Source organism: Mustela nigripes, chromosome 17, assembly GCF_022355385.1.
Source record: "Mustela nigripes isolate SB6536 chromosome 17, MUSNIG.SB6536, whole genome shotgun sequence".
In the NCBI taxonomy this organism is placed as follows: domain Eukaryota; kingdom Metazoa; phylum Chordata; class Mammalia; order Carnivora; family Mustelidae; genus Mustela; species Mustela nigripes.
The window spans coordinates 9,155,286-9,173,308 of NC_081573.1; the positions used below are offsets into that span (position 1 = coordinate 9,155,286).

General features: G+C 41.9%; 1 protein-coding gene across 10 annotated transcripts in view; it reads right to left on the reverse strand.

Moving 5' to 3' along the window:
* Nucleotides 1-914: 914 nt before the first annotated feature.
* LOC132005343 (zinc finger protein 226-like) overlaps nt 915-18,023 on the reverse strand; it is a 45,842-nt gene continuing 28,733 nt past the window's right edge. For 4 of the 10 annotated variants that reach the window (XM_059382347.1, XM_059382353.1, XM_059382345.1 and 1 more), the window contains 4 exons: nt 10,430-10,473; nt 7,836-7,962; nt 6,321-6,416; nt 915-3,803 (listed from right to left, as the gene is read on the reverse strand). In XM_059382347.1, coding sequence (XP_059238330.1) covers nt 1,588-3,803; nt 6,321-6,416; nt 7,836-7,962; nt 10,430-10,473 — 2,483 coding nt within the window. In that variant the 3' untranslated portion in view covers nt 915-1,587. The other 6 variants (XM_059382351.1, XM_059382350.1, XM_059382352.1 and 3 more) reach the window with 6 other exon arrangements.

Below are 18,023 nucleotides of genomic sequence, written 5' to 3' on the forward strand. Positions count from 1 at the left end.
TGTTTATTTCCACTTGAATAAGACTGAGTTAACAGCATTGATGTCTACTGACCTTTTCTCCCTTTCTATTTAAATCTCCTAATCATATATTCTTATTCTATCATCTCCAGACCAAAGGGATTCTGTATTTTGACATATACTGACCAACTTCAAAAAGTAATTATTTGGGGCACCTGGGTGGCTCAGTTGAGTCCAACTCCTGAGTTTTGCTCAGGTCGTATCTCAGGGTTGTGAGATCGAGCCCAGTGTCAGGCTCCACACTCAGTGTGGAGCCTTCTTGGGATTCTCTCTCTAAACAAACAAACAAAACTAAATAGCCATTATTCAATCCACTGCTAGGAAAAAATGTGAAAGTCAGTCATGCCCCCAGGTAATCAATGTGTTTGATAAAGTTACCGAATTTCAACAAATAATTTTTTCTTCTTTCTCTGTCTGGGGAGAGCAAGGAGTAATAGGGTAGAGAACTTGACAAAAGTAATCTACTTCAAATAGCCTCTCTACCTAAGAAGTTTGTTAAGACTTTATATTTACTTGTCAGAGACAAGGAGTGAGAACACAAGCAGGGGGAGTGACAAGCAGAGGAAGAAGTAGGCTCCGCACTGAGCAAGGAGCCTGATGTGGGGCTCGATCCCAGGACCCCAGGATCATCACCTGAGCCAAAGGCAGATGCTTAACCGACTGAGCCACCCAGGCGTCCCTACCTAAGAAGTTTTAATGAAGTAATGCTAAAACCCTTATTTGGAAGGCAATTATATCAAGTGTGGTTGGAAATGTGGAGACTAAGAAACTAATGATCAATTCAACGTTTACTAAGGGACATATGTTATTAGTATAACTTTGACACTTAAACCCCTGCCTTGACATTGAGAATAAAAATGAATAGTAAAATGGCTTATTGTAGGATTAGCAATCAAGTTTCCAGTCTGTGCTATCACAAAAGATAACAATTTGGTATTCCACTGATTTTATGCAGTGTAAGTTCAAAGTCCATAATGATAGGACCCACCTTGATAAGAGGCTGGGAAAGACAGGAGCTCATCACAAGGCAATGCCAAATTACTAGGACAAATTACTAGTTTTCTTGCATTTCAACTCTGTCTGCCTGAATTAATTTCATTAAGGCCACACTGAGGTTGCTTGTTCTGAATACAAATTTTTAAGAAATTCTGGAGGTAATCGTAACACAACTATCAAAAGATCCATTTCCCCTGTTTATTAACTGAACAAGTATTGCACACCTCCCAAGTCCCTGCTAATGTTAAGACTATGTAGATTCAGAACAAGTCTCTGCATTTATAGAGCTTACATTCTAATGGGCATTACTTTGTGTGTTCATCATGCTTTTATACAAGACCTAATAAAACTCGTCCTTTCCAAAGCCTCCCCTGAGTAGTATTTAATAAAGGTCAAAGTTCAAACTGTACCTTACTATGCCACTCATAAGTGTTCTCTTTTGTGTGGCCTCCTGACTACTGGGATGTGTTAAACTGTGGCTCAAACACTGACTTTCGTGAAACAAAGGATTTTTTTCTTTTGAACTTCATCATTGGAAGAATTCACATGACACCTCGGTTTTCTTTTAAAAAATCATTTTATACAGCCATTTTCTTGTGTGGACTCTCTGATGTTCTTCCCGCTCCTATTACTTTTATAGGACTTATCACCAGCATGGATTCTGTGATGAATGGTAAGATTTGATCGCCAGCTGAAGCTCTTACCACATGTCTCACACTTGTAAGGTTTCTCCCCTGTGTGAACTCTCTGGTGAGACTGCAGCTGTGAAGAGCGACTGAAGACCTTACCACATACATCACATTTGTACGGTTTCTCTCCAGTGTGGACGCTCTGATGAAGCTGAAGACTTGAGGCCTGACTGAAGTGCTTACCACACTCCCCACACTTGTAGGGTTTCTCTCCTGTGTGGACCCTCTGATGCATGTCAAGATTCAAGCTCCACTTGAAGCCCTTCCCACACTCCTCACATTTGTACGGCTTTTCCCCAGTGTGGACTTTCTGATGGGCTTGGAGGTGTGAACTGCGACCGAAACTCTTCCCACACTCTTCACATTTGAATGGTTTCTCTCCACTGTGGACTCTCTGATGAGCCAGAAGATTTGAGGCCTGCCTGAATACTTTCCCACACTCTTCACAATTATATGGTTTCTCTCCTGTGTGGATTCTGCAATGAATTTTGAGATCTGCTCTACGACTGAATCCCTTCCCACACTCGTCACATTTGTATGGTTTCTCGCCAGTATGGATCAGCTGGTGAATCTGAAGTCGGGAACTCTGATTGAAGCCCTGTCCGCACTCCTCACACTTGTAAGGTTTTTCTACGCTGTGCGCCTTCAGATGGATTTGAAGATACGAACTCTGACTGAAGCCCTTTCCGCATACCTCGCATTTATAGGGTTTCTCCCCTGTGTGGACTACCAGATGAACTTGATAATGGGAGTTCCTCCTGAAGCTCTTCCCACACTCATCGCATTTGTAAGGTTTTTCTCCTGTGTGGACTCTCTGATGGGCTTGAAGGTTTGAACTCAGAGTAAAGCCTTTACCACACACATTACATATGTAGGATTTCTCTCCAGTGTGAACACCCTGATGGGCCTGAAGACTTGAAGGGCGACTAAAGCCTTTACCACATTCCTCACATTTGTAGGGTTTTTCTCCTGTGTGGACCCTCTGATGAATGTATAGATTTGAACTACAAATGAAGCCCTTCCCACACTCCTCACATTTGTATGGCTTCTCTCCCGTATGGACTCTCTGATGGGACTGAAGATGTGAATTCCGACTGAAGCTTTTGCCACATGCATCACATCTGAATGGTTTCTCCCCAGTGTGGACCCTCTGATGGTCCTGGAGATGAGACGCCTGACTGAAGGCCCTTCCACACTCCTCACAATGATAAGGTTTCTCTCCTGTGTGGACTTTACAATGAACAGTAAGTGCTGATCTACGACCAAAGCCTTTCCCACACTCCTCACATTTAAATGGCTTCTCTACAGTGTGGACTTTCTGATGGGTTTGCAGAAGTGAGCTCTCACTGAATTCCTTACCACACTCAACATGCTTATAGCCTTTCTCCCCCATGTGAACTCTCTGATGAATACGAAGAACTGAGCTATAACGGAAGCCTTTTCCACACTCCCTGCAGGTATGAGACTTTGCTTTTAAGTGCAACCGCTGATGAAGATCAAAGGTAGAGAGATCACTGAAGGTTTTTCCACATTCGTTACATCGGTGAGGTTTTGGTCCTATGTGAGTCATACTATTCTGGTCCAATGTTGAAATCTTCACACTGTCTTTCTCACTATCATCGTTGCTATAAGATTGGTCATTTCTGTAAATTCCTTGATTTAGATGATGTGAAATCCAACCAATGACATCAACATCCTGTTTACATTGACACAGCTTATTTTTCATGGAAACTTGCTGGGATCTGTTCCGATACATGGAAACTTGCTGGGATCTGTTCCGATAACTCTGTGACTCAGTCAGAGAAGATTTCCTCCATGAGTCCTGGGCTCTCAAAATTGGAAGGTGTGAGTTTTCAGTACCATTAGGATCATCCACTTTACAACATGGTATACAGTTCTCATCTTCAGAAATTTGAATGGAGAGTCCTGTCCCAAGCTGGCAGGGAGAATCACCTTGTTTGTGAAGTTGAGAACTATTTATCATGGAGTCTGGAGGTCTGGATAGGTCATTTGTAATGTGTTGCCAGATTTGCCAGCAGGAAAGCTCTTCATGTGGCTCTCTGCCTCGAACAGTCCTCAGCGCACTTTGGCTGTTCCCTCCTATAAGGGACAGAAGTCAGAGATGTGGACAAGTGAAAACTTTGTTCAAAGAGTCAAGATCTCACACTTAGGACACAGTAGGAGACTTTAATGAACCCCAGGATAGTTTTGCTTACCTTTTTCACCATTTATGAAATACTCTGGCTTACACACTGATCGAAACCAACAACAACTTAGCATTAATGAAATCCATCTAAAACAAAATTACTGCCACCTGACAATTTAAGTCATTTTTCAAAAATTACATGGTCTTTCCCACCACAGTACAGTGTCAATAAGGACAAGCAGCTGGCAGTGTGGACAGCTTTTAACAGTGCCTAGCAGTCAGTAGGTGTTCAGGAAATGTATGCACAGATGAATCCCAGTCTGATGTCTGAGATTGTCTAGAATTCTAAATCCCAGTTTAAGTACAAACAAATCAGAGCAGTACAAGTAAGGTGTCTGAAATAGGACAAGGATGGGCAAATACAGTTTGCTAAGAAGTTGAAAGTCTGCACCAGAAGCAGCAGTATACTAAGGGGGTACTGAGGAGAAAACCAAGGGTGCTAAAGAAGGAAAAGCATGAAGATCTATACACTAGATCCTTCTGAGACTTTGGTACTGGCTCTCTAAATGCCTTTCCCCACCCCCGTCCCAAACCCCCACCTCAAAAGGAGTCAAATTTAGAGGGCAGGGAAGAATGCTGTCTCTCTGAAAATTGTGTGGAAAATTTTTGTATATAGATACATTGGCCTTCAACAAGAATGACTGTTTTGAAGTGCAGAGTGCAGTTTACTGGTGAGCTGGGAGAAAAATTCCATCACTCATGATATTTAGAAGAAACATACTAGAAACTATAAGGAATCATCACAAGTAGGAAAGCTGTCATTACATGAAATGCCTTCAAAAGTCATTTATTGGGCGCCTGGGTGGCTCAGTGGGTTAAGCCGCTGCCTTCGGCTCAGGTCATGATCTCAGGGTCCTGGGATCGAGTCCCGCATCGGGCTCTCTGCTCGGCAGGGAGTCTGCTTCCTCCTCTTCTCTCTCTCTGCCTGCCTCTCTGCCTACTTGTGATCTCTCTCTGTCAAATAAATAAATAAAATCTTTAAAAAAAAAAAAAGTCATTTATTTATTTTCCATTTTATTTATTTTTAAATTTAATTTAATTTTTTCAGTGTTCCAAGAAAGTCATATATTTAAATCCATACACAAACATTAAGTCTGCAGTAACAACATAAGATCCATTTATGATTATATATCTGCATTTGAAAGAAGCAAATGGGATGCAGCTGGGCAAATCTTTTTAGGGAAAGGCTAACTCACAAGCTGGCTATTTTCTGAGACCTTCCATGCCCTGATATAAAAGATACAGAAGTTGAATTTTTTCCCTCCTCTGGCGCAGCTGCTTAACAAGTGGACAGAAGAATCCTCTATCAAAAACAAACAACAAAAAAACCCAAAAAGGGCACATGGTGGCTCAGTGGGTTAAGCCGCTGCCTTCAACTCAGGTCATGATCCCAGGGTCCTGGGATCAAGCCCTGCATCCGTCTCCCTGCTCTGCAGGAAGCCTGCTTCTGTCTCCCCCTCCCCCTGCTTGTGTTCCCTCTCTCGTGTCTCTGTCAAATAAATAAAAATCTTAAAAAAAAAAAAAAAAAAAAGAATTCATTTGGAAGACAAAAAATATTTTGCAATATCCCTTTTTCACATGGATCTGTCCACCACTTCTTAGCTATTTCTGTGGAGGGCAGGTTTTCCTATAGATTAACTCACTCATTTATCCAACATATATTTACAGGGCCTCTGCCATGTACCAGGACTATTCTAAGCACCGAGGACAGTGAACAATCAACAAAACACAAATTTCCTCCACTCTTGAAGATTACACTTCAAGTGAGGAGATGAAGATAAAATAAGCAAATGAAAAAAAATACGTGAGGTGACAATCACCCAAAAAAAGGCAGCACACAGACTGTCAAGAGAGAATGACATTTTCAACAGGGTGGTCAGAACCCTCATGGGAGATTAGAATGGAGTGACCTGCAGGAAGTCCAGAGGGGTCTGAAGGGTTCCAGGTGAGAGACTATTCCAGGCAGAGAGGAACAAGTGAAGGACTCTGGGGCAGAAGCTTCCTTCACAGGTCTGAGCAACGGCAGGGAGGACAAGATGGGTGGGAAAGGCGGAGCAAGAGGAAGGACAGCGGCATTCAGCCAGGCCATGGGGGATGAAGAGCAGATCCCAGAGGACTCGTTACAGAAGCTGCTCTCGGTGGTTTAAATTCCAAGTAAAATAAGCCGTAAGAGAATTCTGAACAGCAGACTACCATGATCGGACTTGAAGTTATAAAGGATCCCCCAGGCTGCTACTTAAAGAACAGGCCACAGGAGATGGGTGGGAGCAGGCACCACTGCGAAGCCTGCGGCGATAATGCAGGGAAGAGGTCTGGCACTTTAACACGGAGGACAGCACACGGGTGCGCTGAAACAGAAACAAAGCAGATAGGCAGGAAACTGCGACAACGCACAGCTGCTTCATTCTTACCCACATTTCTCTCTATCTGGGGTGCTGTCTTCGTCAACCACGGCCGCCTCTCTTCTCTTTCTGTGAGCCATTTATCTCGTTTAAAGGGTTGATGTCCTGAGAACACGCAAAGTCATGAGTTAAAATGAGCATGCTACTTCCTAGAGAAGATTATCCTATTCTGCAAACCGCGAACAGTGGTCTTTGAAGAGTTGCCGTCCCTCTAGACAAATATTTTCCAATCCTTTTTGTATATTCTTCTTACAAACAATACCTGTATCTTTACTGAAAGTAAAGATTTGGGGAACAGATGGATAGAATGTATTAGATTATTTCTTTACCCTGTGTTTAGTGTCTAAAGACCCATGTGATAGAAACCAAGCTTTGGTTTCTGGATACATGAGCTTACCAGTTTTTATACCAATGTAATGAAAGATGATACTACTGGGCACCTGGGTGGCTCAGTTAGTTAAGCAACTGCCTTTGGCTCAGGTCATGAGGCTGCAATCCCAGGATCGAGTCCTGCATTGAGCTCCCTGCTCTCCCTGCTTAGTGGGGAGTCTATGTCTCCCTCTGCCCCTCGCCCCCTCATATAAATAAATAAAATCTTAAAAAAAAAAAAAAAAGAAAAAGAAAAAGAAAAAGAAAAGAAAGATGATACTCTTGTTGCCCTGTTAACAAACCATTTGGTTTCATCCAAAAAGTACCTGTTTCCTCCATGATTTAATCACATGGATGCATTAGTACTAAAAGCAAACCTGTGACTTTTGGACAGTAGATTTAGCGGTCTATAAAGTGAAGCCAACTTAAAAAAACAGATCCTCAAGATCTGTACTTATATTTTCACAAGGGCCTTACCAAGTATATAAATCTGTTTTTGAATTATAACTATTAATTAAAATTGCAAGTAGGTATGTTAAAAATAAATAAATAAATAAATAAATAAAACATGCTAGAGCTAAAATTTACTGGAAATTTGAGTTCCAACTGCATATTCAAGATATCGAAAGTGTACTTTTCAAATCTTTTTTTAGTTATGACCAATTGAAGAAATAGCATTTATTTCATGACCCAATTATTAACATAGAGATAGGTATTACCCAAACAAAGTTTGAGTGACCTATTTCTAACCTGTCTGTTTTCCCCCTATCTCTTCCCAGTGACCCTCACACACACATGCAATCAACTAGTTTTTTGCTGCAATGTATCCAAAGAAGCTCTGATATTTTCTCTCTATTGATTTCATTCAAAACCGCTCAGAGAACTCAGTAAATCAGTTTTATAATTCACTAATATGATAGGAGTGATATCTGAAATCAAATAGACAAGGTATCACAGTATACTGTCCGTTTATAGTCCTTTACAAAAACCCGAATGAAAAAGACCTAAAAGATCCTGTTCAGAAATTTTAGAAACATCCTATGTCCCACAAGAATTAGCAAAGTCCAATCCCTAAATTCAGGGAACCATTTTAAGAGCCCCAAAGCCTTAAAACCCCAAGGTGACAAAGGTCCTCCAGAGGGAGGCTGTTCTCACCCACTGAGACGAGGTTTCTGAAGTTTTCCAACATGACGTCCTGGTACAACTTCCTCTGGGCAGAGTCCAGCAGCCCCAGCTCCTCCTCCGTGAAGGCCACCGCCACGTCCTTGAACGTCACTGCTTCCTACACATACAACAAACACATACAACCTCAATCTTACACCTAAGTTCGACTGGGAGAGGTAGGAGGATGGGTGGGGAGGTCTGGTGGGGAGGACCAATGGGGAGGTGCTCTGGCCCCGGAGCAATCTGTAGATTTTCCAGCCCTTCTCCTTCTCTCCTGCTGATGCTACACACTGACTGTCCTCAGCCTCATCACAAGTGCTGCTATGGAAAAGAAAGCTTTACCTATTTACCAGGCCCTCTCAGTGAGCACTGTTAATAAGCAAACTCCCTAAAATTCTAACAGGTGTATCCTCAACTAAAAAGGTTTACTTTTTAATTAACACTGCCAATTACTTCAGAAATATCAAACAGTTTAGCGCCAGCAGTGTCTTCCACTAAGGTGGGAACCAAGTCAGGAGTAGCGCTCCTTGTGGAAATAAACCAAAAGGGCATGCCAGGTCACTGAATGAAAAACTCTCTCTCCTCCTGTAATCTGTCTCTACTCCAGATCTCTACTGTTCTGTGTGAATTTAAGCAGACGTCTTTTTCACAACCCCTTGTCTTCATATTTAAAGTGAAGATAGGGGCACCTGGGTAGCTCAGTTGCTGGACTCTGCTCAGGTCATGATCTCAGGGTGCTGGGATCCCTCCCCCTCAGCCCCTCCCCTGCTCAAGCACTCACAGGCTCCGGCTCTCTCTCTTTCTCAAATAAATAAATGAAATCTTTAAAAAAAATAATGAAGATAAAACCAAGCCCCTCTTCATAAAATTGTTCTGAGGTGTCAATGCAGGGAGCAACAAAATCTTTAGCACCCCTGGATTTTTTTAAACTAAGGTTATTATTTTGACTAAAAATTAAAAAAAAAAAAATATGCTGGGGGCACCTGGATGGTTCAGTGGGTTAAGCATCTGCCTTCGGCTCAGGTCATGATCCCAGGGTCCTGGGATTGAGCCTGTGTCGGGTTTCCTGCTCAGTGAGGAGCGGGCTGCTCTCTCTCACTCTGCTGCTCCCCCTGCCTGTGCTTTCTCTCTCTCCTCTCTCTCTCTCTCTCAAATAAATAAAATCTTTAAGAAATAAATAAATAATTTTAAAAGTACACTCAAGGAAAAAAAACAGTAAATAAACTACACATAGGGTTTGTGACTTAGGTTTGGGAAGACAGAAGCTAGCTCTTGTGATTAGAAAGCTTCTAACAATATCTTTTCCTGTGAAGCTGAAGTCTGATTCCAACAAACTGTGCCATATTTGAATATCCTACCAAAAAACATCCAGTGCTCCAGATATAAAACGGACCTCTTCAATTCTGAATACCCAATACCTAACACATTAAGGACAAAAAAGGGCAATAATTTTCAGAACGGTCTTTTGAGAAACAGATTAAATCAGGAAAACTATCACTGTAGTATTCCTAAAAGAGTAAAAAACCTAAACTAAATGTCTATGAATAAAGAAATAGTTTTAAAAAATAGGTATACAAATGTAAAGAGAATATGAGACAGCAACTGTTATATAGTAACTGTGTGCCTGTCTGGCTCAGTCAGTTGAATATGTGACTCTTGATCTCTGGGTTGTAAGTTTGAGCCCCATATTGGGTGTAGGGATTACTTAAAAAGAAACAAAATCTTTAAAAAAAAATTGGTGCGTAATATTAAATGGAAAAAAAAAGATTTAAGTTGTATGTTATGGGGTTGGGGGATCGACAAACAAGTGAAAAGGAAAAAAAGTACAAACTTCCAGTTACAAAATAAGTCACAAGGATGAAAAGCACAGCATAGGGAATATAATCAATGATATTAAAATAACTTCATGCAGTGACAGACTCTAACTACACTTATCATGGTGGACAGTCTGCGATGTACCTGTCAAATCACTATGTTGTATGCCTAAAATTGATACAGTACCTATGTTTCCATTTTAAAAAATAATAATAATAAAACTAAAGAATAAAAAATTTAAAAAAACAAAGGTATGAAAGATTTTTAAAAAAGAAATCTTCCAAGATATAAAGCTGTATCTATGTCATGAATGCAAACACACAGCTATGAATACATGTGATGATGAGATTACAGAAATAACCCATCTATTTGGAAGCAGGGAAAGGAGTGAGGTGCAAGATATTCTCATTTCTATTAATTGTTCTACTTTTCCTTGTGAGATTAAAAACGGATGAAATGAAAGCTAAAACCGAAACAAATTAACTTAAAAGGCATAAAGAGAAAAGCACCTAACACACTCAGCAAGTCTGCAGACGCACTCTCCTTAAAAGAGAACTTATGTGTAGTCTCTGAAGACCAAAATGATATTTTTTAAAAAAGATTTCATTTATTTATTTGAGAGAGAGAGAATGAGCGCCCAATGTGGGCCTTGATCGCAGGACCCGGAGATCACAACAGGAGCCAAAGGCAGATAGATGCTTAACCGACTGAGCACCCGAGGTACCCCTAAAATGACATTTTTAACAGCAAGAAAGGCAAGCCCTACTCACCTTGAACATGCTCATATTCTCTTTCCTTCTGGGGAAACAGAATCCTAGAAAGAAGAAAGAAGTCAATGGAAAAAGTCAAGTACACCATTAACCTATGGGACCGTGCAGGTGAACATGGCGAGATGAGCACAATTTGGCACGTGTACCAGACAGCCCCCGACCCCTTTCGGCAGGAGTTCAAGGAACCACCTGCCCAACCATGTAAATGGCCCCATCCCAGTGAGCCTGTAGTTTCCACAGTAGTAATTCTTACTCTGGGTAGGGTATAAATCGAGACAACAGCCATAAGAGAAGGCTCTGGAGTCAATATGCGAGGGCTGAAATCCTGGCTAGCCGTGTGATCCTGGCCTGATGATTAACATCTCTCTGTCTCGGTTCTGTTGTCTGCAAGTGGGGGAAAGAATTATCAATCTCATGGGATTGTTGTAAGGTTGAAAGCTATCAGAGCGCTGTCAGTTTCTTATTCCTTTCCAATTGTGTAATGTGTTTGCAGAATGATATTCTATGGTTTGAAGTTATCCCTGTAAGTCTAATCCCTAAATGATTTCTACCAAGAGAATATTGTTAAAATACACGAGAGTTCACGGTTGTTGCTCTGTCATATGAGTCTCGGTGACGGCTCAAGATCTCTGGTTGTCTTCCTGATAATTTGTTATCTCAACAACAGTATCTAAATCCACACAGCCCACTTTTTCTAAAAAGGTATAAAAATAAGTGAAGTTTCTTTTTAAGCAGGAAGCGCACTTTGACAGGTAGGCATGGAGGTAAAGAAAACTAATCAAACCTAAGATTCTGCAAACAACAAAAGAACAGGTTGACAGTCCACATCTAAGGTAAATAAAAAAGACAGGCATCTGAGTCGTAAGCATATTGTTATGAATAAAGGAATGTATAAGAAATAAATAGGTAAGGGGCACCTGGGTGGCTCAGTGGGTTAAGCCTCTGCCTTCGGCTCAGGTTATGATCTTAGGGTCCTGGGACTGAGCCCCACATTGGGCGCTCTCCTCAGCAGAGAGTCTGCCTCCCTCTCTCTCTCCGCCTGCCTCTCTGCCTACTTGTGATTTCTCTGTCAAATAAATAAATAAAATCTTTAAAAAAAAAAAGAAAGAAAAGAAAGAAAGAAACAAACAAACAAACAGATGAGAAGAGAAAGTTCCTGCTATGGCAGAAGGCAAACCAAAATATGGAGAATGAAAGAGAGTTAGAAAATCATCAGTGGATGCTACAAAAATGGTGAAAGTTTGGTAATAAGATGGTCACACAGTCTCAAAATATTAACTGGCAGATTCTTTGCCCAAGAAAACAACCTGATACCAGCAACTGGAACAAACCCACAGACACGGGCTTCTCATGACGCACTGAGAAGGTGGCCTCACCGCTTACTTCTGGAGCATTCCTGCTGCTAACGCAGAGCCAGAACCCAATCACAAATATCAGATAAACCAAAAAAGGAAGGACATTCTACAAAGTACTTTGCCCATATTCTTCACACAAATACCATGAGCTAAATAAAGTCTGAGGAATCATTCTATTTTGTTTTGTTTTAAGTAACCTTTACATCCTGGAGATGAATAGTTGAGTGCTCTACCAAATGAGCCAGCCAAGTGCCCTGGAATCATTCTAGACTAAAGGAGATTAATGAAATAAAAACTAAGTTCAACGCATATTACAGGACTAAACCCTGAACTAGAAAAGGAAAACTGCTCTCAGAGCCTTTACTGGGGAAACTGGAAAAATGGAATATGGGCTGTGGATTAGGTAACAGTGTGTTATCACTGTACTTAATTCCACTTTGATCAGTCTCTAGCTTGCCTTCAAATGGTTCAGCAAAAAAAACAGAAACAATATACCAGTATGATAAAGCTGTGAAAGAGACCAAAAAAATGGCTCCGGAAGCTAGCAGCAACAGCAGCTAGAATTTGGTGTTTCCCACTGGTCACAGAGAATCTGACAGGGCCACTCAGTCTTAGCGATGAACGTGAAAAGGACAAGACAGTCCTTAACACAGAGATAAAGACTTTCTGAAATGACAAAAAAAAAAAAAACAAAACCAAGAACTGCCCTCCCAACACGAGTGGCTGACTATTAATAATAACAACTGAATGGAAAACAGTATGGAGGTTCCTCAAAAAGTTGAAAATAGAGCTATCTAAGACCCCGCAGTTATACTACTCGGTATTTACCCCAAAGATACAAATGTAATGAACTGAAGGGACACCTGCAACCCATGTTTATAGCAAAAATGTCCACAATAGCCAAACTACGGAAAGAGCCCAGATATCCATTGCAATGACATGGATGGAACTAGAGGATATTGGGCTGAGCAAAATTAAGTCAATCAGAGAAAGACAATTATCCTATGACCTCACTGATAGGAGGAATTTGAAAAATAAGACAGAGGATCATAGGGGAAGACAGGAAAATATGAAACAAGACAAAACCAGAGAAGGAGATAAACCGTAAGAGACTCTTAATCTCAGGAAACAAACTGAAGGCTGCTGGGGGTTGGGGGGAGGGATAGGTTGGCTGGAGAATGAACATTGGGGAGGATATGTGCTATGTTGAGTGCTGTGAATCCCATAAGACTGATGAATCACACGGCGCCTGGGTGGCTCAGTGGGTTAAAGCATCTGCCTTCAGCTCAGGTCATAATCCCGAGGTCCTGGGATCTGCTCCGTAGAGAGCCTGCTTCCTTCTCTCTCTCTGCCTGCCTCTCTGCCTACTTGTGATCTCTGTCAAATAAATAAATAAAATGTTTGGAAAAAAAGACTGATGAATCACAGACCTGTACCCCTGAAACAAATAATACCTTGTATGTTAATTTTTCAAAATTTTTTTTAAAATTAAAAAAAAAAGAAAATATAGTGAAAGAAGAAAAAAATAGCAACAACTGAAGACTCATTTTGTTTCTCCTACCTACTATATAAAAACTATTACAATATTCAGTCATCAACTTGGTTCTGCTTCTGGATAGCAGGTAAACCATAACAAACCCTCACTGCTTAAAACTCCCAACTCAGCTACCACAAGCCAAAACCCTATAAGCAGCCCCACCTAATAACCTCTTACTAAGACACCTGGGTGTGTGGGCTTCTTTGCTTCAGCAAGCTAAAATGAACTTAACTCTTTGATTACAGGTACATTCCTGGGGGTTCTGGCTGACACTAACAGAGCATCAGGTGCTAGGTGTGGAGTCTGCTTAGGATTCTCTCTCTCTCTCTCTGCCCCTTCCCCCATTCATACTCTCTCTCTATGAAAATAAAATAAAAAATAACAAAGTAAAAGAAGTTAGGAAATAGCCACAGCAGTAAGAACAGTAACAATGACAGTTCAGACTATGGCAAAAATATTTCCTGTTAATGAACAGTAACTACTAGCTGATCTTCTGACTTCAGGCAGAATTTCTCTGGTGCGAAAGATGGCAAAGAATCCATTCCCCAAGGCCTGGGAGAAATAATATCTTCAGATTTTCGAATCCCCTCCATTTTGACTCTATACTTGCCAGCTGCTTTCTGCTCAAGTCAATACGCTGCAAGGAGACCGGACAGTTGACTAGTGGGTTTAAAAATCACTGGACTAAGTAGACCGTATGGTACATCCAGCTCAGTTTTATCTATGACATCCAGCAAAGTAAATTTTCTAGGTCTGTTTCCAGACAAGAGGCTTTTTTGAGCTTCTCGAATTTTCAAGTGCACAGGAATCTCCCTGGGATCTTGCTGGAATGCAGATTCCTGGCCCCACGGGCAGAAATTCTATATCAGAATGTCTCAGAAGGGGTTCAAGGACAAGTATTTCTACCCAAGTAATGCCGACGCCACTGGTCTGCAGAACACAATTTAAATGGCTCTGCAGTGTACCATTAGGCCCAAGGGAAATAGCCGCCACTAACAGAAATATACACAGAGTAACCAGGTAAAAGGCTAAAATGTTATTGTTACATTCCAAGGTTATGGGTAATTGGTGGTTTTATTTATATATTTTTGTATTTTTCATAATGATTAGGCTACTTTTATAATATAAATACTATTTGAAATATATGACACAGATCAGAAAGTTACTTTAAAGTAACTTTAAAGGAAAAATAGGGGCACCTGGGTGGCTCAGCTATTAAGTATCTGCCTCCGCTCAGGTCATGATCCCAGAGTCCTGAAGCCCCGCCATCAGGCTCCCTGCTCAGCCAGAAGCCGGGTTCTCCCTCTCACACTCCCCTTGCTCGCATTCCCTCTCTCACTGTGTCTCTCTCTGACAAGTAAATAAAATCTTTTAAAAAAATAAAATTTTAGGGGCACCTGGGTGGCTCAGTGGGTTAAGCCACTGCCTTCCGCCCAGGTCATGATCTCGGGGTCCCAGGATCGAGTCCCGCGTCGGGCTCTCTGCTCAGTGGGGAGCCTGCTTCCTCCTCTCTCTCTGCCTGCCTCTCTACCTACTTGTGATCTCTCTCTGTCAAATAAATAAATAACATCTTAAAAACAAACAAACAAACAAAAAATAAAATTTTAAAACTAGGAAAAACAGGGGTGCCTGGAAGGCATCAGACTCTTGGGTTTCCCCCTGAGTCATGATCTCTGGGTCATGGGATCCAGTCCCCTGTAGGGCTTCCCAGTAGGGAGTCTGCTTGAAATTCTCTCCCTCTCCTTCCGCTTCTGCCCCTCCCCAGCTCGCAAGCGCGCTATCTCCCTCTCTCTAAATAAAACAAATCTTTAAAACAATAACATAAAGTAGGAAAAACAGCAGTACTGCTTAACAGAGCCACTGTGTGGCGGAAATGTGTTCATCTGTGTAAAGCTTTTAGAATCAAACTTAGCAACTAAGGCTCAGCTATAATCATTACGCAAGCGCGTGTCCCACACGTTCTCCGATTTCCGTGACCATCTTAGTAGAAGAATGCCAAGCCCTCCTCACGTGGAGCTCTGAGGCCTCCTCCTCCTCCGCGCAGTGCTTTCTGAGAAGTCACTGCTGGGGAAGGAAAGGGGGCTGTGACATACCAGGCTTGTGCTTCCATTCCCGATACATCACACTCCCCGGTACCAACTAGCAGCAACTCTCTCCTTCCAAAACAAAGGTCAGGAGTCCAGAAAATTGAGCTTCCTGCGTTCATAGAACCTAAGAAATGGGCGCTTCTTGGTTAATTACAGTAGTTTTAATAACAAGAAGTCTCCCGCGAGGCAGTTTCAAACCTTTTACTCGTACTACCTCGCAAGAAGCCTCAGAACACTGTATTCCTCACAGCACAGTATGAGCGACGTATTACTCCTATTTCCCTTTTACAGAACAACAAACCGAGACACAGAGGGATTAAGTAACCTACCCGGGAACGGACCCATATGAAGACAAACAGCTCGCGGGTGGGAAGCTAGGACAGGGGTGCAGAGAGCCCGGGAGACCCTCACACCCGGGAAAGCACAACCAGAGTCCGCCTCATCCCGGACAGGTCCCCAAAGCGCAAAGCTCCGCCCAGGAGAACGCAAATCGCCACCCTCGGCTATCAAACCTCCGTTTTTAGCCGCTCTTCCTCTTTCTCCCCCAATGAAATGCTGGTGGCTGCGGGACTCAGGTGCGTTCTCGGGGGAAGTTGGAATGGGTCGTGGACAGCGAACCTGAAAGACTTTAATCAGTGAAAAGATGGCTGCTAAGGCGGCCTCCTGGGGCGGAAGTGCCTGCGACCAACAGGCGCTCCTGGACTACACTTCCCAGAATTCCCGAAAACCACCGTCTTCAATGGAAGTACCTGCGACTACACGGCACTCCTGGACTACACTTCCCAGAATCCCGCGGAGGAACGGGAGGAAAGGTTTACAGACCCGCCTCACTATAGCGGCAGGATGTGATTACTAGGGTTCCAGACTCTCTGGGGCTGGGGGTAAGGGGCTGTGGTCAATATTACCTTTCACCGACTGTGGGACCGAAAAAGAGAAAGATGCACCCCTTAGGCGGAGATGCCTGACTGCTCTAAGCTCCCGGTTTTCAAAAGAGGGTCTGGGCAGAGGTCTTTACTATTCTAGCACGTCGGCGTCAGGAGAGTGTAGATTCTGTTCCTCGAAAGGCGGAGAAACTGAGTACCGCTTCAGACATGCTGGAGGGACTAAAACACACAAATCCACTGCCTACAACAGAGACTTCCTGGTAAACCCCAAAGAGCTTCACCATAGGATTAAGACCAAAAGGAAACATGGCCTTCTTGGGCAGGAACTAAACGCAAACGTAAAGTCACCTCAGTCCCTGAAATTGCGTGAAAGTGAATTGCTGGCATCTTCCAACCCTTGCAGAAGCAAGTGAAAAGTCCTTTGCAAAGAAAGATGTCAATCATCATCCTGGGCCTCAAATTATTTCTGTAACTAGAATTTGTGATGTCCATATTACACCAAGAGAACTTTCAGGGGGACAAAAAGCATTACTCGGCATACAGAGGGCCATTTCATAATGATAAAAGATTCAAAGTGCCAGAAAGTAATGACTTCAGTTTATACTTTATAAAGGGGAAATTGACAGAACTACAAAGAGAAAGATTCAAACTCAGTTGGAACTGGAGGGGTTTTTCCTTAAAAAATATTTTATCATATGGACTCACTTGTGGAGCATAAGGAATAACACGGAGAACATTGGGAGAAGGAGAGAAGAAGGGAGTTGGGGGAAATGGGAGGGGCAGATGAACCAGGAGAGCATGTGGACTCTGAGAAACAAACAGAGTTTTAGAGGGGGAGGGGAGTGGGGGTTTGGGTGAGTCTTGTGGTGGGTATTAAGGAGGGCACCTATGCATGGAGCACTGGGTGTGATGCATAAACAATGAAACTTGGAACACTGAAAAGCTAAAATAAAGTTTAAATTTTTTTAAAAAACGTTTTATTTATTTTAGAGAGTGTGTGAGCAGGGTAGGAGCAGAGGGAGAGACTCTCAAGCAGTTTCCCTGCTGAGCAGAAGTCCCTTGCAGGGCTCCATCTCACCACCCTGACAGATCATGACCTGAGCCCAAAGCAAGAGTCACACACTTAACCAACTGAACCACCCCACCCAGGTGCCCTGGAACTGGAGATTTTAACACACATGTATAGAAGGAAGTGTTAAGCCTTAAATGCATATTTTTAAATAGAAGAGTAGCTGAAAATCCATTGTGAAAACATCAATCTCAGAAAGTGAATAAACAAATAGCAAAACTAAAGAAAGCAGATAGAATAAAATAAGAGCACATTGATAAAAAACAAACAAAATTAAGTGGATCCTCCCCTCCCACAAAAGGCCAAGAGATCACCTTGTGGATAGAGCAATAAAATTGATAAAAGTATGGTGAGAATGACTAAGAAAATACCGCGTATAAGAAATAGCCAGTATCAGAAATAAAAAAGAGAACATCATTAAATATTATCATGATTTGTGAACAACCTTATAAAATACATAAACCTTATAAAAATATATTCATAAATTTAAATGAAATCAATATATTTCTAGAAAAACAGAAATATAAACTTATATAATAAAATTATTACTTGATGAAATCATGGAAACTTCACTTTTTGAAACTGGGAATGAGAAGACAACGCTGATAATAACTACTTAAAATTGTAATGGATCTTGTATCCAGCAAACTTGTCAAACTCAT